Below are 24566 nucleotides of genomic sequence, written 5' to 3'. Positions count from 1 at the left end.
GCATATGTTGAACAGCCCAAAGCATTCATTAACCCTAACTTTCCTCATTATGTCTACAAACAGAATAAAGCCTTGTATAGTCTAAAACAAGTTCCCAGAGCTTGGTATGACAGACTCATTGCATACCTCGTTGACCATGGATTTTCAAGAGGTGGTACAAACTGAACTCTATTTATAAGGCATATTGAAGAAACTATAACTATAGCACAGATTTATATCGATGACATCTCTTTTGGGTCTTCCATTGACTCTCTTGCTCATAAATTTGCTGAATGTATAAAATAAGAATTTGAAATGAGCATGGTTGGAGAGCTAAGTTACTTCCTTGGTCTTCAGGTGAAGCAAACTGACTGTGGGCTTTTTATCTCTCAATCAAAATATGCCAAAAACCTCGTAAAGAGATTTGGCTTGGATAGTAAAGAACACAAAAGGACACCCATGAGCACGAGTATTAAGTTAGGACATGACCCTACAGGTAGGAGTGTTGATCAGACATTGTATAGAAACATGATAGGTACCCTATTATAACTTATAGCCAGTAGACCTAGCATAGCGTTTAGTGTTGGAGTGTGTGCTAGATTTCAGGCTGATCCTAAGGATTCCCATCTGAGTGCAGTAAGGCGTATCATTAGGTATGTTAATGAGACAGTAAATCATGGGATCTTGTACTCTAGAGAGTCCAATCTTGAACTCGCCGGCTATTTTGATTCCGATTAGGCTGGAAATGTCGACGATAGAAAGAGTACCTCAGGTGGATGTTTCTATGTTGGTTCTAATCTTGTGTCATGGATGAGTAAGAAACAAAACTTAGTCTCTCTGTCCACAGCTGAGGCAGAATACATTGCAGCTGGTAGTTGTTGCACTCAACAGCTTTGGATGAAGCAAATGTTGAGTGATTACGAGATAAATCAGGGTACCATGATTGTGTTCTGTGAGAATACTAGTGCTATCAGCATATCCTAAAATTTTGTTCAGCATTCTAGGACCAAAAATATTGACAATCGTCATCACTTTATTCAAGAGCTAGTTGAGTCAAATGTGGTATCACTTGAACACATCTATACTGAAAATCAACTTGCCAATCTATTCACTAAACCTCTAGATGGGTTGAGGTTCGAGTTACTTAGGAAGGCTATCGACATTTGTGTCCCTCCTTAATCACCTTCATAGGTACATGCATGTCTAGTTTATTTCAGTAGTTCATTTCTACATTCATTACATTGCTTGCTTATTTTCATTTACGTCTGTCTCTCATTTTGCGTTTCTTTTTATTTTATTAAAAAAAAATTGGGACTGGTCTTTACTTGTCATTTTTGCATTGTAGTTGTTCAGTTGGACTTGCAATTTGAGATCAAATATGCATTCAATACATTTCACTTATATTGAGTCTGTGTGAAGTACCTAGTATATGTCACTTCTTATTTTATCTGCACAGCACACATTAGGACCATGTGAGTGAGTCTTGACCGCATGTGTGAAACTTGGGATGGCTATCATCTATCGTTGAGTTGACCTTAGGTTTGAATTGATCTTAAACTAGATGATCTAACTTCTAGTGTGCCCCCCAAGTGATCCTGAAGAATATCATTTATTTCATTACATCTTATACCTGTCTTCATAGCCTAGTTGACTCGAGCAATTAAGTCTGAGGGGTTTCTTATAATTCGGTGCCCAAAAGCCATTTGATTTGGGAGTCACAGATCCAATGCTCATTATAGGGGTTTTCTTAGTAGCTTAATGGAGATAGGATTGCGCATAAGATTTAAATTTAAAAAAAAAAATTGAGGGTCCTTGATGACAAGGGGAGAAAGAGCATTTTTACACCGTGTTTAAATGAATTATAGGTCCTAGTGACATTGGATTTGACTTTCAAACATCTAAGTATAGACTTATACTACTGTGATTTAGCTATCCCTTCTCACAAATTTAAGGTTTTGAGTCTTACTTGCATGGAGTTAGTGGCACTTTTTGGGTCATATATACAATTTACTCCATCTGTACTTGATCCCCGTGTGTGGAGAAGCACTTCTAATCATTGAGCATGTCGTATTTGTGATTGATTGCATTTTAATTGGACATACATACTGCATGCATGTATTTCATATAAAAAAGGGTGTCAAAATTCAAATTTCTTTAAAAGGTGCTAATTTTGAAAGTTTCTAAAGTAGGTCGCAAGTTACATCTTCTACTTCTGCCTCTACTCCTACTGAGCCAGTTGTGCCTGTTTGACTCGGCAGTGTCTATTGATCCTATAGGAGACCTACTTGCTGACTTCTCAGCTATTCCTCCGTCCCACTCTCATGCTCTTATATCCGCTCTTGATATTCCTTCTTCTTCCACTTCTGTACCACCACTAGCCTAGCCTGCATCGGTTACTGCTCCTGTTGACTCTTCTATGGCACTTATGGGCCAGATGTCAATTTGTATTGAGTAGCAAGCCCGTATGATGGTCGAGATTACTCAGCTGTGGGCTACATCCGAGCGCATACTACGAAGTTTGCTACACTACAAGGAGTTATTGCACTTGTTCAGCGTGGTATCCAATGGATGTACGAGCACTAGGATTATGAGTCTAATGCTAATGAGACTAATGACAAGGACGACGGAGATGATGGTGCTATTTAGTTGCTTAGGGATCCCCTTGTCATTTGTAACAAAAAGGGGGAGTAGCAACTTGTAGTTTTTTTTGGGATTTGTGATGATTGATACACTACTTTTGCTAGATTAGGTTTTGATGTTTTGCAATATTAATGTAAGTTTTTGGTACTTTGACTTACATTGATATTGTATCTTGATCAAGCTTATTGGTATGATATTATGGCTATTTATGAATGTTTGTCTAATCTATATATATGCTTTTAACACTTTTCCCTTGACCCAGCCCTGCCCAATGCACTATGTTAACTATTACTATTTCTCGTGCTTTTACACTGGGTATGTGAGTTGTGATTTCAGGAAACAGGTTGAAAGAAGACAAGACAACAAGAAGTTGAGTCAGTGTTTTGGGTCGTCATTGTAGTTCATGTTAATGTAATATTGTTTTGTCACAGAATGCCAAAAGGGGAGTTTGTTAGATTTTGTGTTGGCAATTCTGTGATCAAAAGGGTCAAAATGTAATTTCTCAAAAGTTTGGGGTCAGGTTGTCAATGTTTAAAGGTTAGGGGTAAAATTGTACATGGGTAAAAGATGGGGGACCAAGTTGCAATTTGGTAAAAGTTTGTTAGGGTTCGATCTGTGTAGTAGGGCAAGATGTGTCATTGAAGTTTCGCTAGCTGTTTGCCAAGTGGTCGCTCGAGCGTCAAAAGTAGAAAGTCCTTCGCTCACTTTTCGCCCCTACTTCGCTCGAGCTTGAGCGACGGTGTTACCTAGAAAACCCTATTTTTCTTTTTTCGAGATTTCGACCCTACCCAAATGACCCAATACACTTCCTATTAATTATATTGTGCCGATTTTCAGACGTTCCCTCAAGGATTGAACATTGAAGAAAAATTCTCTACAACTTGAATAATTCATTCAATCCCATATTCAACTAGCACAATCACTGAAAAACATCAAACCCACCTTCATCAAACACTACAACACAATCTTCTAGAGTATTTGTTGATTATTGAAGATCAAGGAAGGAGATCGGGATTCCGATCGTGAGAGAACGGGGAGTTCTCTTGAATCCACAGGAGATGGACGAAATCAAGAGCCGAGAATTGGTGTAGCACGCAATCCAGGAGGGCTCGGAGCAATTATCCCTAAATTTAATTTATAATTATAAAAATTCTTCTGTAATTTAAGTGAGTCCAATTTGCACAAAAGAATAAAAATTGTAGTTTGCTATATTAGAGGTCTAAAGTCTAAACCGGAAGAGGATAATGCCTCTAACCAAATTCATACGACCCAAATTTAGGGAAAACTCAAAACTTGCATTTTTAACACTTTTTTTAACTACGATTTTTATTGTGAATATTTGAAAATTAGAAACTTTAACTTTATCAATTCACAGAAAGAAATAAAGATAAGCAAAATTTATAGACATTCACCTCAATGTTAAATTATGTATATTTCATTACTGGAATGGGAGGCATGTAAGAAAACTATGCACACTAAGAGAAGAAAAGAGATTACACATCTTCCGCTGTTGGTTTGTGTTAGAATTCCTTACAAAGTAGAAAACCTTATTTAGAAAGTATATGATTTTCCACCATCAGTGAACTAAATAGAATCGTATTAATAACTCTGATGAAAAAAGTTTACAAGAGAAAATTGCACACATATCCTCTATAACATCTATTTCTCTCTTTTATGATGGTTATTAAAAAGTCAAATGATGGCCCCCTATATGGTAGACAAAACTAGGGCAAATATCATAATTTACTATGACACAAATTGCTAAATCAATATTTACAAGGACACTAATTCCTAAATTATCCTTATAAAATTTTGAGGGGGACTTCCTGCCCTCCTTTCAACCTCGACGATGGCGTCATTGTGGAGGTCAATTCGTGTGCTAACTTTGCACAACAGTAATAATTAAGCCCCGCAAATTAACATAAATTCCAATATATAAAATGTGTAATATATCCCTATAAGTGTTACAATATTTTATATTGCAAAAGTTATTTCTTTTACCTTTTTCGATTTCTTGTTAACCATAGTTTAAATTTAAGAAATGGATATAATTAATTTTTTTACGTCTCTACACAAATGTTGTATCGCATGCTTTAGATCTACGTGATGGTATGATATGAGTGGTTAGGTTGAGAAGCTAATACAAACAGTTGAATCTTAATAGAGAAATATCAGTAATAGATTGAAAATAAAATGTTAGATGCTTTGTTCTACCACAATCACAAGGTCAACTACTCTATCAGTTAGGATACATAGTTTGTAATATCCATGGCGAGTGACTTTCACGAGTAACGACTCTAGTACACTTGAAAATATATACTGCATTAATCCAAAACAAAATAATGGCAGCAATTTGCGAACTTTAGACTCATTGGTGTGTCAATAAGTGAGATAAATTAATATAATCAAATATCTCAGTATATTATGAGCCAAAAGTAAGTGAAGTAATAAGCACGTGTTCGATGGCAGGTGAATTCACTTAAGTATTTTTTGAACAATTTAAATATGAACTCAGCATTTAGCAATGATTAGATTAATAATGCAAATTGTTCGCATAGAAACTATAGAAAAAAAAAATGTGAACTTAAGTGAGGTAATAATTAGGAATCATTTTAGTCCTAGACTAACAATTTATATGCGACGAGGTAAGACATGCATAACAAGTTGAGAATATAATAGTAGGGAAATGAAATAATATTGCTTCTACAAGATCTACGACATTTACGGCATTGAACCAGACCATGTATATTAATCCGCAACTCATACAAAGAAATTCACCAAAATTGAAGAGAGAATTTTAGGCATTTGAGAGCTTAAACTGACCAGTAACTTCAGATGCAAAATTAGCCCATGGGAAATATTAGATAATAAATGACTCACTTCAATATGCAACGAGTCATGTAAAAGCAACAAACAGAACATGAAATTGTAAGGTAATTCTACAACAAAACTATGATTTCGCGATAAGATTTTTTGCAACATACAAAAAGTTGTCGCAATAAGTGACTTAACGCGACACATTTTTAAAGTTTGACGCGAAGATTGTGATGAAAAAATTAAGTACCAAAAAATATAAGACGACATAAAAAGTTGTCGTGAAATGTAAGAAGTTGCGACAAGTAATAAACAATGTTGCCAAAAATATGAGGGAAGCAAGGCACCAAAAAATTTTTGGTGGGAAATTTATGGTGAAAAACTATTTTTTCTTGCAACAAAATGCTTGTGATGCAATAGGATCTCCTTTTAGCAATAAAAAATATTTGTTGCTAAAAATTCTATAGTTGGACGACAAAATACTACAAGAAAATAATTTTTTTGCAACAGACAAAAAATATTGCAGTAGATTTTTTACAATGCTCACCCATATATTGTAGAGTCTAATATTGTCATAGAGTTGAAGGATACTACAATGTGCAATGCATGCCACAAAAGCCCTCAAATGTACATTGTTGTAAAGTTTTTACGATATACCTCATCCGTTGATTTTATTTTATTTTGTAACATTATTTGCTTGCTGTCTTAACGTTAACTTTTATTTTTATTTTTTGTAATAAGTGTTTTTTTAATGTCTGGCTAAATTTTAATATGTAATACAAATTTTTAAAAAATTCAATTATTTTTTATCAAGAGCAAAATTTTTATAATAAAAGCCATATAAAATTTCTAAAAAATTTTATTCAATCACATCATAACTTATAAAAATAGAAATACTAGGTTGAAGCAATCCACAAAAGAAAATAGTCGTCTCAATAATTAAAGCAAATAAATAAATAATTCATATATTATCAGTAGGGATGGCATGCTAAACATTGTTGCTGGTTCAGCTTGTTGTGGAGACTTGCCGATTTGACTTGATACAAACTTATACATTAGTACCTCAAATTGAGAAAGCCTTGCTCCTGCTTTTGTATTTGCTCTCGAAGGGCTATTGATTCAGTATCAACCAATTTTAAATGAGAAGAGTGGCATGAGGCAGGTTTCTGACCATGTTCAAGTCCTCTAATGTAACCTCTAAATATTCTTAAAACTTCTTGCATAATTTCAAGTTCAGTGGGGGCCTCATATCCTTCTAGAATAGGTTACTTTTTAATTTGAAGCATACTCTCCTATATATAAGTAAAGAAAAAGAACAGGGAATATATGGTATATAAAATGTCAGTAACAACGAATAAATAGTTAATATACTTGCATTTCTTGTTCGTGCTTTATTGTTTATCCACCCTTTCTTCTCATTATAATGAGTCTCATAATAAAGTTCTATTTCTCATTGTCCGTTGTCTTTAGTAATTGATCTCTATTTGAAATAATATATATCATGTTACACAAATATATTTTTCTTTACACAACAAAAGAAAATATTACCTTTTTATCAAGACGTGCAACGAATGATTTTGATCCCCCACGATGGTTATATTTAATGCAGTTGTGGTTTGCTAAATTACATGTAGATAAAATTCATCTAACCAAACAAGTATATCTGGGGCCTAGTCTGCATTATGTTATCACACAGACAATTGAGCTATTTATTTGTGAATTATATTGCTAATTAGATCCAATTTCTCTAACAGGCGACGGTAGTTCCATTTTACTTGGGCGGAAATTATGGTGAAAATGGGGAGAGTGGCAACACTAAAAACTTGAAAGCTGATCAACTGTGTAATTTCCCGTCAATTCTCATGATTTAACTCAGTTTTTCATATTCAGTTCTCTCTCTCTCTCTCTCTCTCTCTCTCTCTCTCTCTCTCTCTCTCTCTCTATATATATATATATATATATATATATATATATATATAGACACACACACACACATATACACACGCATTCAAAACCAAAAATATGTGAGCACCAAAAAATATGTACAATATTCACAACAAGCAAACACCACGAATTGCTGTAAAACATGAGATGGGAAAAAAGGGATATAAACGTACCTAGATCGTGAATAAGTATATCAGCAATCTTTGACAAATGATCAATAGAACTGCAAAATGAATCAACATGAAATCAAGAAATGCAAATATATTAGATTAAGAAACAAAAAAATAAATACATAAAAAGAATCATTAGATTGGAGATTGAATGAAAATACCCGGGTTACAGAAATCTAGAAAATGAGAATGTAAATTTAAAAGTGAGAAACACATCTTATAAGAAGCTAAAGATGTTAACCAAAAAAAAAAAAAAAAGGAGAAGAAGAAGAAGAAAAAGAGGGAAATGGGAATTTTCCCAAAACAAAATCTTATACCCAATTAAATTTCGTTATTCTTAGGAAAAAAAAAAGGAAAAGTTATATAAAAGGATTCTTATATAATTTCAAATATATTTGAAACAGAAAATTCATCTCCTCCCAAAAGGAAAAAGAAATATTAGAAGATTATATCCATTTGGAGAAGAAAAACGTCCATAACTCAAAGAATGGTTTTGTACAAAAAAATGGAGTTTTGCACCAAAACCTGGATTTCAGTTGGCCACCCTTTTCCAGATAAATAATTTTGTAACCAAAAAAATAAATATATTAAATATTTAATAAAAAATTGAGAACAGGATAAATTACATTTGTAAGATTTTATCATGAATGATAAGGTGATAAGATTTAAACTTCGAGTAATTAGATAGGTATTAACTATATAATTAACTATCATATTCCTTTTACTATAACCCTGTGTAATCCGTTTGGTAATTTAAGGCATATTAACCTATAGTAATTTAAGGCCTATTAATTGTTATTTGATGAACTAACCTTTAGTAATTTAAGGCACATTAATTAGATCTTGTTATTTTTTTTTTTTTTTTTTTTTTTTTTTTTTTTTTTGACAAATGAACCTATAGTAATTTAAGGCCTATTAATTAGGTCAGGTTAATTTAAAATTGTAGATCATTCCCGCAAAAGGTACACGCAAAGATATTGTACATGAAAATTTGGCAACTCTCGGTGCATGTTTGGAGAAACTTATTGCTTTTTTAATTGGTCTGCATATTTTGTGTCTAATCTGGTGAAACAGAAGTGATATGTCCAATAGATTAAGTTTTCGTTCGCCTTGCTCTTCTTACATGTTTTGTCAAAATAGATGTCAATTAGTGGTCCCAACATTGAGCAACTTGGAAAAAATGCCATATGTCGATAATGAAGAACTATAACACTGTATTGCTTGCGAGTTGCGATGTCTGCGTCCATAAGAAATTTTGAAGCCACTCATTAGTAGTGATAAAACTCTGTGCAAAGTTTTCTCCTATGATAAAAATGACAAAGAGATGTAACTTCAAGGCTTTTAGAATCATTCATCTATTCTATTTTCGACATAGACAATTGACATTTCGTATGAAAGTGGCAGCCAATTGCTACTCCCTTGTCCGAGCCTAGATAAAGCCTCAGCATGATTTGAGTTAATGTAGGACATAATGGGAAAAATGTAATAATAGAGGGAAAATATTCGAACTCGAATTGGACTCATACGACCATTTCGAAAAGAAGACGACAAGACGAACAATACTCATAGTTGTGCATGTGTGCATCCATCTCTATTAATAACGTGTGTGCGCCCATCTCTCTTAATCACCGTATCGTTACCTCTCAACTTTGTGTATACCCTTCCTTTCTTTCCCACACCAGTCACAACCCACCATCTCCGATTAAGCCACCATCACCGACCAACCTATAATCTCATAATTTTGTTTGATCCTTAATTATTTGTATTTTTTAAAGATGTTAGGAGAAAAAAAAATCGTGATTGGAGCTAATATTGTTCAATATGAATGAATTTGAATTTTTTTTTATCATTATGATTAAATTCTACAAATTAGTAATTGAAGAGGATCAAGGCTGCAAAACATAAATGAACTTGAGGATTAAAATGCATTATTTGAAAAAAAAAAAAAAAATAGGGACCTTGATAACGTACATTAATTTAAAGTTCCCTGGACCAAGTGGAATGGAATCAATTTGAATTAGACTTTCTTTGAACAAAAATCGTTGAATGAAGACAAAAGGAAAAAAGGACTCCTTTTAAACAAGGGATGCTGCCTGACTGTATATTAGATGATTTAGATGGCATAGGACAACATTCATACAGAGATACAAACGACAGTCGGCAGCTATAGATAGATAAACGGAACGATGATCGGCAATGGGAGAAGAAAATTTGTACGGTACAATTGGAGAAGAAAATCGTCCAGATTTCTGTGCAAAACTGCCCGGAGAAGTTGATTTTTGTGCAATACCGCAGCAATCTGGGAGGAGGAATGGATCCGGCTCGTGAAACACATTTATCGGGCAAAGCACTTTGGTGTTGGCGTTTGCAGAGAAGAGGATTTCATCTCTTTTCAGTTTCTGTTCAACTAAGGTACTCCACCTCGCACCGTTGTGTAGATAGTATTGCAAACATTTTTGCTTCTAAATTATTATTTGATTTTTTATTAATTGAGTTATTGCTGGGAATTGAATTCTTGAATTCCCGCGGTTTCAGGGGATTAAATTCTTGAGGTTTCGGGAAATTGAATTCTTGAATTTCATATAGTTGGCAACAAAATCTTGAGGTTTCGGGAAAATAGTGAATTTTCCCTAACATATGAAGAAAGCAAAAGTCGTCCTACACTAGTAAATAATATTTAGATTTCCACTGGAGACTAATTTTACCAATAGAAACCCGAAGAAGAAAACCAGAAGCTATGCGTTAACCATTGGCTTTTTTTGCCATATTACAACCAGTGTACTGGGCTAGTTAGATTCTGAACACTGGCTAATTTAGAACTTGAATGACAAATTGAAAACAAAAAGTGAAACATATCTCAATATTCAACAGGCAGAAACAGAAAGAGTTGCAAGGAAGCTTTATATTTGTTTAATTTATTGTATAAATGCATAGACATACAAGTTGGATTTTGATTCTTATACTATACAGCAGTAATGTCTGTTACGTGTTGACACACCTGTCCGACCCACTGGGGCACATGGCCCACTTCCACCGAACCACGTGGCATGTTATCCGAGGCCCCATCCCAACAAGAACAATAGCATATTATAACAGCACCACGCATGGTCCAAGTGCTACCACCAAAGCTAATACGTTGAGGAGATCTCATAGTCGAGGCCCTTCTATCCGAAGTCCTAAGGCTCTAAGAAGACTGCTCCCTAGAGATCCGGTCTTACACAAAGATCCTCCTTGAGTGATTGATGGGACGCCCATTATAGAGCACAAGTGCCTTATCTTGTCAACGTAGTGGCAGAGCCGCCAATAATTAATGTGTAGCAGGTTAGGAAGTCAAATGCGACACCTATAATTGGACATGTAAACTTACGAGATATGATGCGAACCCCGTAGCAATGGAAACTACAAAACCCACAACGAGATTGATACGGAACCCAAGAACGCTAATACTTACCCGATTTTGGATCTTGAACCCCAAAAATTGAACCAAGAAACCCTAGATTAGCAAAAAATCTAAAACCCCTTGATTACAATTAAAAGAACCCACAATCCGATTGTTTAGAATGCCACAAGAAATTGAATCTTGATAAGTTCCAAGATTGTTCAAGAAGAACAAGAAATTAAAAGAACAAATTCTTTCTCTATAATATTATTCAAACAATAGTTCTTACAATGAAAAATATTCTCCTATTTATACTAATGAGTAAAAAAGTCCAAAACCCATCAAATTATGATAATAAGTTGATTTCATAAGAATTCTATTGAAACTAGGAAATTCGGAAAAAAACGAATTTTTTTTCATGTTTTTGTTCTATGCGGCCGCATAGTTTTAATCTATGCGGTCGCATAGAACAATTCCCTGCCCCCAATATTATCCCTGAGGCCATCTATACGACCGCTTAGATTGTTTAACCATGCGGTCTCATGGAACAATCATCGGCTTCATTTTCTTCCGTCTTTATCACGTTGATCCAAGTCCTTTTGGCCCTCGACTTCAACATGAAACTTGCTCCATTTTATGCCCCGAACGTTGTGTCTTCATTGACTTGCTTGACGAGCAATCCCATCGCTTCTTTCACTTGCTTCATCCTCGATCGCGTCATCGGTCCACCTTCGACGATCAACGGATCCTTCCCATGACTTGACGCTTGAGTTGTCTTGGTTGTTGACGCGCCTTGATTCATATCATCCCCTCCCTCTTCAAAAGGATTCGTCCTGGAATCTAAACCTGCATCTAAAAGAGAAAGATCAGCGACATTAAAAGTAGGTGAAACATTATACTCATCAGGTAAATCCACTTTGTATGCATTGTCATTGATCCTCTCGATGATTTGAAACGGTCCATCGCCTCGTGATTGTAATCTTGACTTCCTCTGTTCTGGAAAATGCTCTTTTCTGAAATACACCCAGTCCCAATCTCCAGGCTCAAATGTAACGCGTCTTCTTCCTTTATTTGCTTTTGATGCAATCAACTTTCATTTCTCTTCGATCTGCATCCTGACCTTTTCATGGAGTGTTTTCACCATCTCGGCTTTTCGTTTCCCATCTAAGCTACCTCGTTCATGCACAGGCAAAGGCATTAAATCCATAGGTGATAGTGGATTAAAACCATAAACAATTTCAAAAGGAGAAAACAAAGTAGTAGAATGTGTAGCTCGATTATATGCAAACTCTATAAACGGTAAACACTCTTCCCATGATTTCAGATTTTTATTGATCACTGTCCTAAGTAGTTGAGTCATAGTTCGATTAATTACCTCAGTTTGTCTATCTGTTTGTGGGTGACAAGTTGTAGAAAATAATAACTTAGTTCCTAACTTACTCCACAGAACACGCCAAAGATGACTCAAAAACTTCACGTCCCTATCAGACACTATACTTTTAGGTACTCCATGTAAACGTACTATTTTCCTAAATAATAAGTCTTTAATATTAGTAGCATCGTTAGTTTTATAACATGGTATGAAGTGTGCCATCTTACTAAACCTATCGACCACTACAAATATTGAATCCCGACCCCTTTTTGTCCTAAACAAATCTAACACAAAGTCCATAGATATGTCTACCCAAGGTTCACTAGGTACAGGTAAAGGAGTATACAAACCATGGGGTTGAACCTTAGACTTAGCCTTTTTACAAGTTATGCATTTTCCACATATGTGTTCTACGTCATGTCGCATTTTAGGCCAATAAAATGTTCCCCTAATATGTCTAAAGTCTTTTGAACCCTGAAGTGTCCCATTAAACCACCTCCATGTGCTTCTCTTACCAATAATTCACGCAAAGAACAATTAGGAATGCACAACTTATCTTCCCTAAACAAATATCCTTCATGCCTATAGAATTTATGAAATGCACCTTTGTCACATAAAGCATAAATACTAGAAAAATCACAATCAGATTCATACATGCCCTTAATATGTTCGAAACCAAATGATTTAGTACTTAATGAATTTAAAAGCACGTACCTTCGAGACAACGAATCAGCAACTATATTTTCGTTACCTTGTTTGTACTTGATGATGTAGGGAAATGTCTCGATAAACTCCATTCATCTCGCATGTCTTTTGTTCAACTTACCTTGACCTCGCAAATGCTTTAAAGATTCATGATCGGTGTGTATCACGAATTCCTTTGGCCATAAGTAGTGCTGCCAAGTCTCCAATGCTCGAACAAGTGAATACAGCTCCTTGTCATATATCGGATAATTCAATGCTGCCCCACTCAACTTTTCACTAAAGTAAGCAATAGGTCTCCTTTCCTGCATAAACACTGCTCCTATACCTATTCCTGATGCATCACACTCAACCTCGAATGTTTTATCAAAATTTGGTAATGCCAAAACAGGTACTTTACATAGCTTATCCTTAATTGTGTTAAATGCAATTTCTTGAGATTCTCCCCAATGGAAACCTACACTCTTCTTTATTATTTCAGTCAACGGTGTGGTGATGGTGCTAAAATCTCTTACAAATCGCCTATAAAAACTAGCCAATCCATGAAAACTCCTAACTTCAGTTATAGTCTTAGGTGTTGGCCATTCTTTTATAGCTTTTATCTTTTCTTCATCGACTTCCACCCCATTAGCACTAACCACAAATCCTAGGAAAACAACTCTATCCATGCAAAATGTGCACTTTTTGAAATTAGCATACAGTTGTTCCTTTCGCAACACAACAAGCACACAATTTAAATGTTCTAAATACTCATCTAGGTTTTTGCTATAGATTAAGATGTCATCAAAATAAACTACAATAAATTTCCCAAAAAAAGCATGCAAAACATGGTTCATTAAACACATAAAAGTGCTCGGTGCATTAGTGAGTCCAAACGACATAACTAACCATTCATACAATCCATACTTAGTCTTAAACGCCGTTTTCCATTCATCACCCTCCCGCATGCGAATTTGATGATACCCACTCTTAAGATCAATCTTATTAAAAATGCAAGCACCATGCAACTCATCAAGCATATCATCTAGCCTAGGTATTGGGTGACGATACTTTACCGTGATATTGTTGATAGCTCGGCAATCCACGCACATTCTCCAAGTCTTGTCCTTCTTAGGCACCAGCAAAACAGGTACAGCACATAGACTCATGCTCTCCCTGACAAAACCTTTGCTCATCAACTCCTCCACTTGCTTTTGAAGCTCCTTCGTCTCCTTGGGATTGTTTCGATAAGCTGGTCGATTCAGTATGATAGCTCCGGGTACAAAGTCAATCTGGTGCTCGATGCCTCTGATTGGTGGCAATCCACTCGGCATCTCCTCAGGAAACACGTCGTCGAACTCCTGCAATAAAGACTTAACCAAACTAGGGAAGGATGTGTTAGAATCCTCGAAATTGAGGAGGGATTCCTTGTACACTAACAATATCATTTGCCTATTATCGCTCATAGCCTTTTTCAACTCACTCTCTTTTGCATAGAAGTTGACCTTTGACTTTTCTCTCCGCTCAGTTGATTCTTTTTCTCTCCTCTCAACTGACTCTTTTTCTCTCCGCTCATGTGGCTTCTCTCTCTTTCCTCCACTCTCAGCCACCTCACTATTTTCTCTCTTATTGATGGTTTCACTATTGCCTCTCCTTTTTCCTGACTCTTTTATTCTCTTGTCTTCCTCACTTTTCAGCTTGATTTGATCTCCATACACTTGTGCCGGTGTTAATGGCGCAAGAGTAATAGTCTTCCCATCCTTGACAAAGCTATAACGATTCCTATATCCATCATGTGTGACCCTTCTATCATATTTCCATGGTTTTCCTAACAAGATATGACCCACATGTATAGGCACCACATCACATACTACTTTGTCACTGTAACTCCCAATTGAGAAATTAATTAAAACTCTTTTATTCACCCTAACTTCCCCACTTTCGTTCAACCATTGCAACTTATAAGGCCTAGGGTGTCTTAACAATGCTAGTCCTAATTTCTCCACTAAAGTTGTACTAGCTACATTCGTGCAACTCCCACCATCAATAATCATCCTACATACCTTATCGTTGACGTAACAACGTGTGTGGAATATATTTTCTCGTTGCTGCTCCGAATCATCCACTTTGACTTGAGTGTTAAGAGCTCTCCTTGACACCAACGATTCCCCAACAGCAAACTCCAATTTTTCTTCTTCTTCAACATCCTCCAATGCAGGCATGTCCTCAAACTCTCCTTCACTTTCACTCACTACCTCTCCATTATCCAACAAAACCGTTACCCATTTATTTGGGGCATTGAGAAGCAATGTGCCCTGACCCCAAGTATCTGAAAGACTTGATGTCTCGATTCCTTGATGATTGTGAATCTGTTTTGGGTGCTGTTTTGCTAGCACTTTCTTCTTTCCCTTTCTGCCACTCATTCCTACCTTTAGGTACAGCTTTATCACCTTTGTTGTTGTTGTTCCACCCTGGCTTCCAAGATGGATTAACACTCGAAGTTCCTAACGGCTGCCTAGCTGCCCCTTTCCTCTTCAACTGTCTCTCTACCTTCATAGCCACATGCAACATGTCTTCCAACTCCACTACATTGGCAATTTTCCTATTCAACCCATTCAAGAATCGTGACATGGTAGCCTCTCGATCCTCCACTACATTGGCCCTAATCATGAGTATTTCCATCTCCTTATGATAGTTCTCTACACTTTTCGACCCTTGATATAGACCTTGCAGTTTTTGATGAATCTCTCGATAATAGTGGCTAGAAACAAACCTCTTTCTCATCAATGACTTCAAGTCCTCCCAAGTGTTGATTGGTCTTCCCCCACTCCTACGTTGTGAAGTAATCACTTGATCCCACCATGAAATTGCGTAGTCACTGAACTCCAAAACTGCTAACTTCACATTTTTCTCCTCCGAGTAGTTATAGCACTGGAAGATCATTTCAACCTTCCTTTTCCACTCCAGGTATGCCTCGAGATCACTCTTTCTTTTGAATGAAGGAACTGTCATTTTTATATTTCCCAAGTTTCCATCCAACTCCTCCCCGCGTTCATTCCGAACCCGTCTGTTGAACCTATTGCCTCTATTCATCATCCTTCCCATCTCAACACCGTGAAATTCATCTTCGTCCATGTCACTCCCATATCCATACTCCTCTCGCCTTTCCCTCCTAGGCTCCCATCTATCCGGTCCTCTAGCATTGGATACATCCATTCGATGCCCCCGACTAAGATTGACCACCGATGTATCTAATCTATTCATCCAAGCCTCCTGCTTCTCCAATCTATCTCTCACATCTCCAAACGCCTTCTCAAACCTTTGCACTAAATCCTCCGTTGCATTGCTATTATTGCCTTGTCGGCTTGAGTTTGATTCTGCTCTTTCTGACATTCTAACACTAAAATTTTATTTTACTGCCTAACCAAAAGTCACTCGGAACACACACAAGGCTTTTACCCTCTATTAAGCTCACATCTCTGCCTTTTACCACTCAGTTCTTTTAACAATTGCTTCTAGTAACAATCAATGAACTCAATCAATCAATCAATTCATGTAGAATTCCCCAAACTGGATGTTACTCAATAATTGTAACAAAGGACTCAAAGAAAACTTTTAAAACTTGATTTGAATTGAAGGAATTGAATGATTCAATGTGTTCAAGTAATTTAGAAACGATAATGAATAATAAAAGTTGGTATTTGACGGATCAATAATATTTAACAAGTTTTTTTTTACTGTACGGATGAACAGTACCGTATGGATGAACAGTAAATTTTTTTTTAGATCCGAAAATCAATAACAAAACCAACAAAGAAAATAAAAACTGATTCGGGCAAAAATCGAGCTCAGAAACGGAATTTGAAGATTTTTTATGAAACTTTTGGATCAAAGAATCAAGAAAACCTTTTGAACACAAGAATACAAGGAATTGAAAAAAAAATTAGACAACAAAGGATATAACCTGATTAAATTTCAGCCAAAACTCTAATACCAACTGATGCGAACCCCGTAACAATGAAAACTACGAAACCCACAACAAGATTGATGAGGAACCCAAGAACGCCAATACTAACCCGATTTTGGATCTTGAATCCCAAGAATTGAACCAAGAAACCCTAGATTAGCAAAGAACTTAAAACCCCTTGATTACAATTGAAAGAACCCACAATCCGATTGATTAGAACGCCACAAGAAGTTGATTCTTGATAAGTTCCAAGATTGTTCAAGAAGAACAATTCAATTGAAAGAAGAAATTTCTCTCTCTATAATATTAATTCAAAAGTCAAGAGTTCAAAAGGTTCTTACAATCTAAAGTAATCTCCTATTTATACTAATCCTTGAATAGAAGTCAAAAGGAAATATAATTCTAATAATCTAATAAATTCCTAAAATATTCGTTCAATATGGTAGGAATTTGATTAAGAATGAAATTCTAGTAAAATAAGGAAAAATGCAAAAAAAAGGAAAATCGCGCCCAGAAATGAACCATACGGTCGCATGGTTATAACTCGTGCGGCCGCATGGTAATAAAATTCCGGCCATTGAATTCTCGGTCTCATGTCGTGCGGTCGCACCGTGCGGCCGCATGGTTACACTGCTCACTCTCGTCTTCGGCTGCTTGTAACGCATTGATCCATTTTGTTTCGGCCTTCGACCCGAACACGAAACATGTCCCATTTTGAGTCCCGAACATGGTTACATCAATAGTTTCTTGAACGAGCAATCACATCACTTGTTTCACTTGCTTTGCCCTTGATCGCGTTATTGGTCCGCCATCGACTATCAACGGGTCTCGTCTCGCACTTGCCTTCGTCGGGCTCGATTCCTGGATCATATCGACAATTAAACAACTGTGGGTGGCAGATCAAGGTTGTTGGAATGAAAGAATAGCAAAGGAGTTGTAGAATCAAAGCAAGAATTACAAAGGAGTTTGTAGAATCAATTAAAGGCACAATTTCTATCACAATTTTTATCTAAACACAAAGAGATTCTTGGCGGGATTGAAATCTGTATTAATTTTCGCTGCGCAGGTTTAAGTAGATTCCCAACAATATTCACATCTTCCACTTTTCTTCTAACTTTTTTATTTAGACATTCCTTTAAAACTTCAAGCTCTATATGTTCCTAGATTATAATGATTAATTACTTTTGCGTTCTACTTCGTACTACTCTATTTTAGTTGTTTGAAAACAGTCCTTATTTAATGAAATTAATTCTTTATCACATATGCAATATTAGAACCGCTGAAAATGCTTCATATAGGTTCAAAAATGATGATCTTCCACTTTTCTTTGGACTTTTTTATTTAGATATTCCTTTAAAACTTCAAGCTCTATATGTTCCTAGATTATAATGATTAATTACTTCTACGTTCTACTTCGTACTACTCGATTTTAGTTATTTGAAAATAGTCCTTATTTAATGAAATTAATTCTTTATCACTTATGCAGTATTAGAACGCACTGAAAATGCTTCATCTAGCTTCAAAAATGATGAACTAGAAATTAAATTTTATATTTTTGTATTAAATTATACAAACTCATTGTTTAATCTTTAGGCTGTCAATAAATAGCATCATTAAATATTAGAAAGAGCAAATAACATAATGATAACCTTAAATTTCCTTATTGCTTTAGTTTGGATGTTTATAGTTTGAATGTTTTAAAAAGTGCAATTTATGCTATGTTAGTTATCATGCTTTTACATATTGTGAATAGGTTAATGTCTTAAACAATTCTATGTAGGCATATTTATTTTACTTGAAAGTTTAGTTTCCACGTGTGTATGATGTAATATATGTGCTAATAGCCTTTTTTTCAATTCTTTTAGTTCATGTTGGTTACCTTGGGCTCCAACTATTTGATAAGTTATCTAATTGTTCTCATGGATGTTTCGGAAACATGTTCTAATGGAGTGACCGGTTCTTTGAATTTCAAAACAATGTCCCATTGCCAACGATAGAACCAAAGGCAAAGGGATAGGCGAAATCGACTTAGAGCTAGATGCAATGATCGTCACAAGAGGATAATGATCCCATGTCATCTGAAATAAATACTTCCAGCATTGAAAAATGGAGCAATCTATAATGCACCATGACTTTTAGGCTTCTACTTCAAACCAAGGGACGCATGATATTTCCAATTTTGCATTAGGAAGTAGTTTTAATGTACTGAACATATCAACGACTTCATATATATTACCGACATAAAATAGCTATAAATATTGTGGTGCAAGAAAATTTTATAGAGAAAGTAAAGGTTTCTGTTGCTCTAACGGAAAAGTTCATCTCTGTATACCTGATTCACCAACTGAACTATACAACTTGTTCACTTCCAAAGAGCCTAAATGTATGGAATTTAAAAAGATTGTAAGGGATATAATTATCATTTTGCTTTCATTTCATTTGGTGTCAAAACCGACAAAGAGTTCTTCAAATCATATAGAGTGATTTACACATTCAGGATTCAAGGACAAGAATATCATTACGTAAATGAACTTATCCCACATAATAGTACGCTTTCTTATATGTAATTATAATCTTATGATACAGATGATGAACTTCAAAATTGTATGAAAATTTTAGAAAACTTTGTTCAACGTACTTTGACTGTTCTAATTGAAATACTAAAGGTAAATCCTTATAGTAGATTCTTTAAGTTTTTAAGTAATACAACTAACTTGCAAGACCATCGAATACACATAAGATGTGACCCAGGACTTGATCAAAGTGTCTTCAATATACCTACAGTGTCTCAAGTAGCTGCTGTATGAGTTCGTGTTCGTGATATTACTATATACGGTCATTCCGGTGATTCATATAGAGTTCATTATTACTACGGTTGTTATGATCCTTTACAAGATCCGTTACTTTTTCTATATGGGGAATCTAGTTGATATGAAGGCATTGAGAGGTGTAGAAAGACCTTTTTTCAGCCTGAACGTTGGCCTAAATTAGTTATTTTTCCAACTGCAGTTGCCTCTGTAGTTGAATTTATGGAAAATGAAAATCAAGGTTTGGAAAAATGTTTCATCGTGCATTCTACTAAGTTTAGCAGTGTAAATGTTAACAAATGATGAATTTTATTTTCATTTCATTTTATAGTGCTGAAAGGAATGAAGCAAAAGTCTCAGGTTTCTTGTCAAGAATACTATTCATATAAATTGTAGTTTAGGCATTCTAGTATGTATTTTTTGCTTCATAGTGGTAGATTATTTCAACAGTATGTTTTAGATATGTATGTTAAGTTTGAAATTGCACGATTACACTATTTTTGTAACAACCAAAAACAAAATTCAAGTTGAACTTTACCAAGGTATTGTAGACAACATTCAAAATGGAAAGACAATGGATACAAAATTGGAAGAAAATTTGTTTTGCCGTAGTCCTTTACATGTGGGCCTAAAGATATGCTTAGGAAATATATGGATGCAATGGCTATTAAACAACGTTATGAAAAACCAGATATATTCTTGACTATAACATGTGATCCAAATTGGACAAAGATTAGGCAAGAACTAATACATAAAAATGAGATTCAAAATCGACCAGATCTAATCACACGTATATTTAAAGCAAAATTAGTAGAGTTAAAAAATGATTTATATGAAAAAAAATCTTTGGCACTATTGTTGCGCATATATATGTTATTGAATTTCAAAACAGATGGCTTCCTCATGCACATCTATTGTTGATCTTCAACTATGGCCATAAAATTTGTTTTGCCATAGATGTTGATAAGATAGTTTCATGTGAAATTCTTGAAAAATGAATATCGTTATCTTCAATCTGTTATTGTTAAACACAATATGCATGGCCCTTGTTGAGACCTTAATCCAAAAAATGTATGTATGGAAGCAAATAAAAGTTGAAAAAATAAATATCCTAGGGATTTTTGTAATACTACTATATTCGGTAATAACTCATATCCATTGTATAAACGTCGTGATAACAATATTTCTATTAAAGTTAGAGGTTAAATGTTAGACAATCGATGGGTTGTACCATATAATCCTTATTGGAACGCTAAATTTGACTACCACATTAATATTGAAACATGTTCTTCTATTAAAGTTGTAAAATATTTGTATAAATATGTGTACAAGGGACAATATCGTATTCATTTTTCAATTGCTACAAATGAAATAGAGAAAAAAATCAACGAAATCTCTACTTATCAATTTGCTAGATGGATATCTCCAACTAAAGCTATGTGGAGGATTTTTTTTTTCGTTCAATTTAGCAGAGATTTATCCAACTGTTTATTATTTACAATTTCATATTGAAAATCATCAATAAGTATGATATGACGACAATGACGATTTATCTACTATTATTGATAATGAAAATACGAAAAGAACATTGTTGAAATAATTTTTCGAGTAAATGAAATAGATGAATTTGCTCGTACACTGTTGTATCAAGATTTTCCAGCACATTTGTTTGGAATCCAACTAAGAAGATTTGGATTCCAAGAAAGAAACATGCTGTTATAAGACGAATTGTCACAACGAGTCTTGCACATTCTTCTCAGTCATATTCGAGGTCCAACATCGTTCATAATTTATGAACTTCAAATGGAATAACTATTAATACATATCGAGAAGCATCACTTTTACATGTGATGTTATGTGGAGACAATCATTATGAAGAATGTCTATCTGAAGTGTTGTTTATGAAATGCCTACTTCTTTAAGACTTTTTTTGCTATGCTTCTTATACTTTGTAATCCTGATCGTCCAAAGCTTTTGTGGGATAAATTTAAGGTTTAGAAGACATAGGTTCAATTTTAGAACCATTGGATAAAAACATAAATGACTATAAGATAGTGTCATTCAATGTAAGCATAGATGAAAATGAAAGGTTGAGAAGAATAGTGGCAGATGAGATAGCAAACTTGGATATTGAAGGAGGCTTTGCTTGTACAACAAGCTTAAACAATGAGCAAAAATTTGCATACGATACAAATATAGAAAAAGTAAATTCCAAATTAAATGGAGTTTATTTCATTGACGATCCAGGGGGAACAAGTAAAACTTTTTTATATAAAGCGCTTCTAGCTCGTATAAGGTCTCAAAATTTAATTATTTTGGCTACTGTATCTTCTGGAGTATCTGCATCTCTTTTACTTGGCGATCGGACAGCTCATTCAAGATTTAAAATTTCTTTGAAAATCGTTGGTGAAATTAGTTGTTCTGTTAGTAAGCAATCAGCTCTAGGACTTTGTTGAAGTTGTTGATAAAATGTTTAGAGATATAACTAATTGTAACTTGCCTTTCGGCGAAAAAGTGGAAGTTCTAGGAGGAGATTTTCGACAAGTTTTACCGGTGATACCAAAAGGAAGAAAAAAAGACATAATGAGAGCTAGCTTAGTTTTCTCTAACCTATGACCTTTGTATTCACATCTACCATTAGTTGAGAATGTGAGAGCGAAATTAGATCCTATATTTTGTGATTACTTGCTCGGAATTGAAAATAGAACGGAACTAGAACACAATTGTAACTGCATTCAGCTTCCACACAATATAATTGTATCATTTAAGGATGAAATTACATCTCTGAAAACTTTAATAAGTCATGTTTTTCAAATATAGAAGCATATGTTGATAATTTACATGCCATGGAGAATCGAGTAATTCTTACGCCTAGAAATGAATGTGTTGATAATATTAATTGAAATTTACTTGACCAGATTTCTGGTCAAATTTACACATACTATAGCTTTGATCAAGCAATTGACAAATCAGAAGAAAGCCTACAAAAAGATTTCTTGAATACTTTGACTCCAAATGGTATTCCACTGCATGAATTGAAGCTTAAGATAAACTATCATGTAACGTTATTACCGAATATCAATCCTTCTGAAGGTTTATGTAACGGAACATGTTTTACTTGTAGAAAATTTGATAAGAATGTAATTCTTGTTGAAATTACAATTGGTGAGTATTGTGAAAAATATGTTTTCTTATCGAGAATGCCTTTTGTACCTCTAAAAAGTGATCAAACTTCAATTCCATTCAAAAGAACTCAATTTCGTATTAGGCCATGGTTTACAATGATCATAAATAAAGCAAAAGGACAAACACTTGATTTAGTTGGTTTGTATCTTCCTGAACCAATTTTCGGTCATAATCAACTTTATGTAGCATTGTCAAGAGCTAAAACAAGTAAATCTTTATAAGTTTTATTTAAACCATCGATTTAAAATTTACACAGTACATGTACTAAAAATATTATTTACAAAGAAATTATTTCCTTCATACATCTATAAAACTATAACTTTTTTGTAAATATTATTTTCACTTATTTTAGTCACCCTTTTGTAACATTAACTTGAATATTATGAAGATTTGTTTAATGCCATGGGGAACCGATTTTACATATTATACTTTTGATTAAGCAGTTACAGATTCAAATGGTGCAGAAAAATCTCTTCGATAATTTAGCGTCAAATGATATTCTACTCATCGCAAGCACTTGTAATCATGTATATTATTTACGCTATTCTTTTGTAATTGGTTTTCATACTTTCTTGATTTATCTGAGCACCAGCCTAAAGGGAACCAGCGTTGTTCTTGTCAAGCACATGAAAACCCCTGTTGATATTGGTATGTTGTGCAATTTCAATTTATTATTTTTTTCTTTTTTCTATGTGTACAATTAGATTTTTAAGTTGGTTGAATTATTTCAGCTTAAGGCTTCAGTTAAAAATGATGTTCTCATCCACTTCATTGAAGTTTTGTTACTTTTTTCTTTAGCAGACATCATCAACATAGATGTTGCCAAGCTCGGATTGGCAGAGTTGCCGAAAACGAGAACCTCTATCTAGGGACATTTAGTGTGTTGTTTAAATCTTTAGATATATGTGTGAATTGCTTTTTATTTTATGCTTTAAACTGGTCCTTAGCATATAAATCCTATGAAATTATCTTCAATTGTGAAGGAGTCTTGTAAGATGTTGTTACTGTATACTGCTTCACAATCCATGCTGAAATTCTTGCATTTGTGTACTTACTAGGAATAAACTTTTTTGTAGTCATTGTAATCTATAAATCATTTACCATAGAGAAAAAATCATTTTTACTTTCACGACCATTTTAATTTTATTTTAGGCACTCAAGAAGAAGATGTTGAGGCATACGATGCAACAACCATAAAATTTCGAAGGTTTAATGCAGTAACATACGTCGTTATCTCAAAAAATGACGTACAGTGTATTATGGCAAGCGGTACCCTCTTTCGAGGGAAATGGCTCAAAAAATAAATGGATTCAAGCAACAAGATATCAGAAGGTAAATTTTTCACCTATGTTTTAGTTATTTTGTTTTGTTTAAAGTACATTTTTGAAGAATTTTTAATTTAGAACTTTTGGATACATTTTTCAGGATTTTCAAAATTTCATTGCTCACCTCTTTTGTCTCTCCAAAGATAGTTTTTTGAATCAGGGTTTTCATTTTTTGTTGAATGTACATTTTTACAGTATTTATAATTTAAATTTTCTGGATGTATTTTTGTAAATTCTTGAGTTTCACACAAAGTGCTTTCTTTCTTTGTTGATTGTGTTTTTTTTTTTTTTTTTTTTTTTTT

The 24566-nt window shown here is 34.5% G+C and overlaps 1 protein-coding gene and 1 long non-coding RNA gene across 2 annotated transcripts in view; both read left to right on the top strand.

The window, feature by feature from the left end:
• The first annotated feature begins 300 nt into the window (after nucleotides 1-300).
• On the top strand, nucleotides 301-2362 carry LOC111371953 (uncharacterized mitochondrial protein AtMg00810-like). The gene is made up of 4 exons (XM_022994097.1): nucleotides 301-475; nucleotides 536-615; nucleotides 718-931; nucleotides 2238-2362. The coding sequence occupies exons 1-4, from the start codon at nucleotides 301-303 to the stop codon at nucleotides 2360-2362; spliced, it is 594 nt and encodes a 197-aa protein (XP_022849865.1).
• A 7286-nt stretch (nucleotides 2363-9648) lies between these two features.
• The window catches only part of LOC111372173, an 18321-nt gene continuing 3403 nt past the window's right edge, over nucleotides 9649-24566 (top strand). Inside the window, exons 1-2 of the long non-coding RNA XR_002698706.1 lie at nucleotides 9649-9959; nucleotides 24092-24271. This is a non-coding gene — a long non-coding RNA (uncharacterized LOC111372173). The remainder of the gene's footprint in view (nucleotides 9960-24091; nucleotides 24272-24566) is intronic.

This window comes from Olea europaea, chromosome 23, assembly GCF_002742605.1.
Source record: "Olea europaea var. sylvestris chromosome 23, O_europaea_v1, whole genome shotgun sequence".
Classification (NCBI taxonomy): Eukaryota; Viridiplantae; Streptophyta; class Magnoliopsida; order Lamiales; family Oleaceae; genus Olea; species Olea europaea.
Note: the sequence above shows the minus strand (reverse complement) of the source record. Positions and strands in the feature narration are given on the sequence as shown.

What these genes read in the sequence shown, in the direction of transcription:
- LOC111371953 (XM_022994097.1), top strand. Translation starts at nt 301, where the DNA reads ATGGTTGGAGAGCTAAGTTACTTCCTTGGTCTTCAGGTGAAGCAAACT. An exon ending in GTTAGGACATGACCCTACAG is followed by an intron (nt 476 to 535) that starts GTAGGAGTGTTG and finishes TATAACTTATAG; the next exon opens with CCAGTAGACCTAGCATAGCG. An exon ending in GGGTACCATGATTGTGTTCT is followed by an intron (nt 932 to 2,237) that starts GTGAGAATACTA and finishes TTGACTCGGCAG; the next exon opens with TGTCTATTGATCCTATAGGA.